This window comes from Argentina silus (assembly GCF_951799395.1).
Source record: "Argentina silus genome assembly, chromosome: 17".
NCBI classification, from domain to species: Eukaryota; Metazoa; Chordata; class Actinopteri; order Argentiniformes; family Argentinidae; genus Argentina; species Argentina silus.
Window position 1 is genome coordinate 14,355,240 of NC_139671.1, and position 7,500 is coordinate 14,362,739.

The 7,500-nt window shown below is 48.0% G+C and overlaps 2 protein-coding genes across 2 annotated transcripts in view; both read right to left on the bottom strand.

Moving 5' to 3' along the window:
• LOC310818174 (breast cancer metastasis-suppressor 1-like protein-A) overlaps positions 1 to 7,500 on the bottom strand; it is a 409,511-nt gene that overhangs the window by 240,860 nt on the left and 161,151 nt on the right. The window lies entirely within an intron of this gene.
• The window catches only part of cep128 (centrosomal protein 128), a 21,804-nt gene that overhangs the window by 13,501 nt on the left and 803 nt on the right, over positions 1 to 7,500 (bottom strand). Inside the window, exons 3-14 of the mRNA XM_083689322.1 lie at positions 7,420 to 7,500; positions 7,193 to 7,319; positions 6,693 to 6,817; positions 6,175 to 6,266; positions 5,550 to 5,622; positions 5,197 to 5,316; positions 4,169 to 4,255; positions 3,905 to 3,979; positions 3,630 to 3,768; positions 3,353 to 3,492; positions 2,233 to 2,520; positions 1 to 29 (exon numbers count right to left, since the gene is read on the bottom strand). The exon at positions 1 to 29 is cut by the window's left edge and continues 622 nt beyond it; the exon at positions 7,420 to 7,500 is cut by the window's right edge and continues 6 nt beyond it. Of these exons, the coding sequence (XP_083545448.1) occupies positions 1 to 29; positions 2,233 to 2,520; positions 3,353 to 3,492; positions 3,630 to 3,768; positions 3,905 to 3,979; positions 4,169 to 4,255; positions 5,197 to 5,316; positions 5,550 to 5,622; positions 6,175 to 6,266; positions 6,693 to 6,817; positions 7,193 to 7,319; positions 7,420 to 7,500 (1,376 nt within the window). The remainder of the gene's footprint in view (positions 30 to 2,232; positions 2,521 to 3,352; positions 3,493 to 3,629; positions 3,769 to 3,904; positions 3,980 to 4,168; positions 4,256 to 5,196; positions 5,317 to 5,549; positions 5,623 to 6,174; positions 6,267 to 6,692; positions 6,818 to 7,192; positions 7,320 to 7,419) is intronic.

Genomic DNA, 7,500 nt, shown 5'->3' on the forward strand with positions numbered 1-7,500 from the left:
GCCTGGGCACTCTCTCTCTCCATACTCGCCTGGCGGGGGAGAGGGGGAGGAGTTGGGGGAGAAGAAGAGAGGATGGGGCGGGGGGGGGGGGAAGGAGTGAGGACAAAAGGGATTGGGAGCGGAAAGAGTTGGATGAAAAGAGAAGGATGAAATGAAAGGAGGGGAGATGGAGTAGAGGACAACACATGCTCTACCGGCTTTCGACGAAGACCGATATGAAAAAAGCTGAACTCGGCTCTAGATAAAGGGACACAGCCCAGGTCTGTTTAAAAGCAGATACGTTCTTACACAGCCCTTTGATACGGTTCTAAAAACACCCGTAGCGACCATCTGGGGGAGTGACTCAATCACCAAGGTTTTGTCGGAGCTCAACTCCTCTTAATCACTTAATTGAGCACTTAATTCTCTCTCGGAATTTATTATCGGGAGAAATGGTAATTTGCGGGAATCAATTCCTGTCACGTACCGTTGCTCCAGGTGGGAGTTGGCAGCTGATTGAGAGTTTTGGAGGTGACTCATGCACATCTGAAACTGTGAGGTGACTTTCATGCTCGGAAAGAGTGACAGCAGCTAATCATGTACTGGAGCTCAGACTTGTATTAAAGGTAACATCAGCATGAGAAACAGGCCTAGTAATACCATCACTAGGCTCAGGGTTGGAAAGCTTCTCTGTTTCAAAGCTTCTGTGCTTCTGTGTAACAAACATAACACGGTACGCCAGTCATTGAGACTCAGACGTCACCAAAGGAGAAAAACACATTCATATTTACTTTACTGTTTTAAACCCTCCTCAAATATGATAAATGACCTCATAGCAAGGCTTATGAACATTAAATTCATAGGAATGAGCTGAATCACACACACAACTAATTTCACTACAGGTCTCATGTTTAAGAAAACATTCTTGAGAAATTAGTATTTAAACAGCTAAATGATTACCTAAATTTTAGCTGTATGTTTGAGACGTTTCAATCTGGCTTTCGTCCTCAACACAGCACTGAGACAGTGCTAGTTAAAGTGGTAAATGACCTGAGAATGAACATGGATGACAAGAAACCCTCAATATTAATACTTTTAGACTTAAGCGCTGTTTTTGGTACAGTCGATCATGACATCCTTATTAACAGACTACAGAAGTGTGTTGGCCTCTCTGGCTCAGTTTTAGATTGGTTTAGGACTTATCTGTCCGACAGAGACTGGTTCAATGCATTGATCGTATCAACTTGTGGATGTCACATCATTTCTTGCAATTGAACAAACGTAAGACAGAGGTTTTAATTATCGGAGCAAAGGTCCAGAGAGAGATACTGTGCACCAACTTAAAATCCCTGGCACAAAACGCCAAACCCCTAGCAGAAAATCTTGGCGTGCTTCTAGACCCTGATTAGAATTTTGAATCTCACATCAGTAATCTCACTAAAACCGCCTTTTATCACCTTAGAAATATTGCTAAAGTGCAACCGCTTCTCTCCCAGGCAGATACTGAGAGACTTATGCATGCTTTTATTACTAGCTGGCATGATTACTGCAATGCTCTCCTTTCTGGTCTACCTAAGAAAGCTAGAAATAAGCTACAGATCATTCAGAATGCAGCAGCATGTGTACTAACCAAGACCAGGCGGAGAACACACATCTCACCTGTCCTAAAGTCCCTTCATTGGTTGCCTGTCAGTTTTAGAATAGATTTTAGACTAGTGCCTGAATACTTGTCAGACATGCTTTAATATATGCTCCCTCAAGATCAGTCAGGTCCTCTGGCACTGGCCTTTTAGCTGTTCCATGGGTGAGTAAGAGAACTACAGGGAGGCAGCATTTAGCGTCTATGGTCCTTTCCTCTGGAACAGCCTGCCAGAGCTGAGGGCGTCACAATCTGTATAAACACCTTTAAAAGAAATCTTAAGACATACCTTATTATTTTAGCATTCTCTGAATCCATCTTATTTTAATCTACCCTCTTCTACTGTGCTGCACTGGTCTCTCTGTTCTACCATGTCTCGTATTTCCTATACTATCATGTCCATATTACCGTTTATTTTCACTGTAATGTTGTATTTCCTTATATTAACGTTTATTTTCACTGTATTGTTGTATTTTCACTGTATTATTGTATTTTCACTGTATTGTTAAGCACCTTGTATTGCAATTTTGCACGAAAGGCACTATATAAATAAAGTCTGATTTGATTTGATCTCCCAGAGAAACGTTCTCTCTCTCTCTCTCTGTCTCACGGACCTGTTTGGCTTTGTCGCCGTCGAGCCGGGCGTGTCCCCTCAGCTCCTCCAGCTCCCTCTCCATCCTCTTACACTTGGCCCTCCACTGACGCACCGCTTCCTGGGCGCGGCCCTTCAGCTCCTCCCTCTTCCTGGTGCTGTCAGCGAGCAGGGCCTCCGCCTCCTCCGCCCTGAGGCCCGCCCGGGTCCTCTCCGCCATGCACGCCTCCGACTGCCCCTGGATCTCTTTCAGCTGCTCCAACATCCGTAACTGCTGATGCTCTCGCCGCGTCAGGTCTGACGACAGCGCCTGGGGGTTGGGGGGGGGAGGGTGGGGGGGGGCGCGAGAGGGGGAGGAGGATAGCGAGAGAGTGTAATGGAGGAGGGAGAGGAAAGCAGAGAGAGAGAGAGGAGGCAAGAACGTAAGAGCAGGAGAGCCGGAGGGAGAGAGAGAACAGCAAGAGACGGAGGAGGGAGAGGAGAGAGAGAACAAGTGGAGGGGTGAGAGAGTGAAAGGGGTAATGAGCAGCTCCTCTACTTTCAACTTTGTTGTTGTTCATTCGTCGTGTACGAAGACGAAACAAAACACTTTTCGACTTTACTTTCATTAAATAAGAGACGCCTCAGGTGGTACATCCAAAACACAGACAACACACACCGTTTGATCTTAAAACGCACACTTGCTTCGCAACAGACCTTAATGCCGTTCCCTGAGTAAAAGTAGCATCAGAGACCGAATACTTTCAGCAAATATTTCCATAAGACACAAGCACTATATTTATATCTCCGCTAAGTGAAGGATGTTTGATATCTCACTTGGACGCTTTGACAGATCGCAGCTCTGAGGCAGATAAATGACTGTTAGATGACATGTGATCTGGTATTCAGTGACACCCACTGACTGTCATTTAATTTGACATGTTTAAGAAGATCAAGAGACAAATGTGGAATGTGAGCTGAGGCACCGACAAACTGATCGTACCTCAGTTGCCCGCACACACACACACACACACACACACACACACACACACACACACACACACACACACACACACACACACACACACACACACACACACACACGTCTCTCTCTCTTCGAAAGCTTGACAGATCTCCACAGTTCCTTCCACACACCCACACACCTCGACCTGAGTGCAGAGCTGGACTTTCTCCCTCTCCTTGCGCTCCAGAGTCCTCCTCAGCTCATCCACCTCACTGAGGACAGAAGTCCGGCTCAGCTGAGCACGCAGCTCCTGCACCTCCCTCTCCAAGTCCGACCGATCTACACAACAACAACAGCAATGTTGTGAGTCACACAGTATACACCACCACCCTCGGAGTCAGACCACACAGGCTAACAATGTGATACAGTATACCCAGAGGACTCTAGCTCAGCCCCAGGCTAGGAGGAGTCAATACCCAAGCCCAGGCCTCCTCCTCCTCCTCTCTCCTCCCTGTCCAGATGGCCCCGGGGCTGGTTAGTGAGCTGGGAGATCTCCCTCTGAAGGTCCAACCTCTCCTTCTCTGTCCTCAGGAGCTGCACACGCATGTCCTCTACCTATAGAGAAGCAACATGGAGCTGTTCAAAAGCATAGACCATCAAACACAAGAACACACACACACACACACACTAACACACACACAGGGGAGGAAGAGGCGGAGGAGGAGGAGGAGGGGCACATGGTCTACTGTACCTGTTGAAGAAGGGCATCCTTGCCTCCCTCTGATTGGTCCAGCTGTCTCCTGGCTCGCTCCAGCTCCAGCTCCATCTGTAGGGCATATCACATGACAGATTACAAGACACAGACCCAGACACACCCCTACTTACAGTACACAGCCAATAATAAGGCACTTCACCCCTTATAAGGAGTGATCTAACGTAACCTGTATCTTAGCGATCCTGGTTACCCACTAGCCATAACTCAAAGGGACAAACACGGACAAACACACACACACACCTTGGTCTTCTCACTCTCTGTTCTAATCAGTCTGTTCTTGATGACTTTGTCACTTTCAACAGCCTGGGCCTCGCGTCTCCTCAGAGCCTACAGTATGAGACACACACACCAGGGGGAGTAATGAGCGATTACATACCAAAGCATGCTGCACCGTACGACTGAAGTATCATATCCTAAAACACTTCATCAGCATAAACGTTCCCATCCTCGGGAGTTGATGAGCGCAAAAAAAAAAAAAAAAAAAAGGCAGAATTAAGAGTGTTGCTGAGTAGCTTGAATAGCTGCCATCCATCTCATCTCGCACAGGTCTTGGTGGTGGATTTGTAACAGGGCTTAACATCCCATCCCACTCACTCACTACTGTGTAGACAGGGCTTAGTGATGTATCATCACAGCCTGCCCTGTCTGTCTCCCTGCTACAGACAGAGAGAGAGAGAGAGAGAGAGACACAGGGAAACTTCCACCCCAATGAATGACTCATACATTTCCCATTCACATCGCAAGTAGGCCCACTGGTGTGTGATAAAATGCATAGACCTCTCCCATGCCCCCGCTCTTTAGTAGTAAAAAGCGATTATTTTCCTCTTCATTTCCTCCTCTCATTTATTTACTCTTCATTTCGAAACAAATACATTATTTCCCATAGCCCCGGGGCCCGCTGGCTTCTCATTAGAGCACTGCGGTGGATACAGATGCAAATGAAACAGCTCTGTTCATCGCTGTTCTCAGAGGAGAAAGAAAGAGAGAGAGAGAGAGAGAGAGAGAGAGGGGAGCCTCTGGTTAAAAGTTGAGATGCAGCTAAACACTGCCCCCATGTGGCTGAATCTCAAAAGCTGCTGAGATTAGTCATAACTTGACTAAAAGTGACACCCTCTATTATTCTATATGACAGAGATACTTTACTGGTGGTTTGAGGAAGGGTGGTATTGATTAAGGCGGAGTGAGAGAAATGGAAGGATGAGAGAAGAGGGAGAGTGAGGATGGAGGGAAGTGACATTGACGGCAGGGGAGGGATGAAGGAGGATCACCTCCTGCAGTTCTCCAGACATGTTCCCCCGCTGTTCTGTATGCCTCTCAGCCACACTCAGGCGCTCAGAGCGCATCTCCCTCTCGATCTCCTGCAGTCGCTTCTCCACACGAGAGGACACCTGGAGAGGGTGGAGGGGAGGAGGTGGAGGAGAGGGGAGGGGAGGAGGGGGGGTGAAGGGAAGGGGAGGGGAGGAGGTGGAGGAGAGGGGAGGGGAGGAGGTGGAGGGGAGGGGAGGGGAGGAGGGGGGAAGGGAAGGGGAGGAGGGGAGTTACAATTTGATTGATCCCAATTGTATAATGATGGTTATGTTGGAGAGCACCAGAAGTCTTGACAGCAATGTTCCTTACTTACCGCGTCCTGTCTCTGGGAAGCGGTCATGTGCTCCGAGAGATTCTCCAATGCTCGCCTGGTGTCAATATCAGACCTTTAAAAAACAAAACATCAGGAACTATTAAACATCAGGAACTATTAAACATCAGGAACTATTAAGCAAAATGAAAAGGAGAGAAAATATGGGGGCATACAGCATAGACCCCTGTCCCATTGGAAAACATGTAAAAGGCTGTGGAGGACATCAGGCTACTCCTGTAAGGTAGTCTGAGGCTCTGGACACACAAGTCGGGGATGATGATGATGATGATGATGATGATGATAGGAATGATGGCAGTATCTGATTTGATCCGTGATATGATTTTGGTCGTGAAATTTCAGATGACCTAGCAACTCAACAATGCAACCTAGCAACTCAACAACGCATCCTTGTTTCCCGTTGGCTCAATGGACAAACGGACTGTGAAAAGTTAAAGTCCTTCCAAGACGTTTCTGTCCGTAAAAAACGATTACAAACGGACACGTACAGACCCTTGTCATCTCTGTTGACTCCTATAGAGAAGCCATTGGCTCAAATCCAATCCGTCACCAACAGATACAATGGACGTAGTGTAGGCCCCGGGACCTTGACTGAGGTTTTGACTACCTGTTCCTCTTGAGGACCTCTCTGTCCATGTCGTCCTGGAGACGGACCTGGTCACTGCGCATGTCTCTGAGCGACTGGTGCATCACGTGAATCTGGAGAGGAAAGCAAGAGATGCTGACTATGTAACGGAATCCAAAGCGACTTACATTGCACTGAGTGCATACATTTCAGTATATATGGTCCCAGCAGGAATCAAACCCACGACCTAAGCGTTGTTAGCGCCATGCTCTACCAACTGAGCCACAGAGGACCACATAACCAGTATGAAGCCATGACCTGGCCCCTATCTCCAAACACTCCTTGCGGAAGAGAAAGTGGATAGTGGGTTAAGAAACTCCCATCAAGCAAACAAACTCCATCTAGCGTGGTGGAACTATTATCATACTGCTTACATTCATACATATGATATACTGTCCATATTATATTAGCAGTGCGCCCTCTGCTGGCTGTAGTCTCTAATTGCACTACAGTGGTGACTGCTGGATACAAGAGCTTCGACAGGTGGTCTCCGTGCTTACATCCTCGTCTGGCAGGCTAGGGTCCCTGAAGCGCACTGTGGCTGACCGGGACCTCCTCCTCCCTCCAGCCGACTCAGAGCTTCCATATTCCTTCAGGGGAGACGTGGGATAGAAGCGTTGACCCTCTATACAAACACACACAGATACAGTCTGAGTGAAGGAGATGTCAACACTTGACAACACATACTACCCTGGTTGCTTCATCCGCTGACTGAGGGGGTGGATGTGTAGTGTTGCCTGCTTAGTGTTTTGCTCCAGGGGGGGTGCAGGTCAATAGTCTAATAAGTCTTCCTGTCCTTGGGTTACTTACTTCATCCGCACTGATCTGTTAAACTTACTGTGAAAGCACTGTTGACTTGCTTTCACCTGTCTCTGTTTCTTTCAGGTCAGAGCAGATGGAAGGAAAGGGTACAAGGAGAAGAAGGTCACTGTGGACTATTGCATCACAGCACGGGTCTTCCCTGAGACATACAGTTAGTTACCCCCTCCAAAATTCTCACCTGAGGCATAGTCCCCCTCCAGGTCACTGGTGTGCAGGGTGGAGGCAGAGGCACTCCGGGCCCCAGTGGACCTCCGCAACCTCTGGCTTTGGATCTGGTGTATAGACTCCTCCAGGTTCTCCCTCAGCTATGAGCGGGGGGGGGGGGGGGAGAGAGAGAGAGAGAGAGACGGGAGAATATCACACTGCATTCCCTCATCTGAGATCTGGCAATGACAAATGACTCACTGTTGCCATGGCTTCAGACTGGTCGTCGTTATTCTCCCGGTATTGGCCCAGCATCCGATCCACTTTGTTCAAGTTTCTACT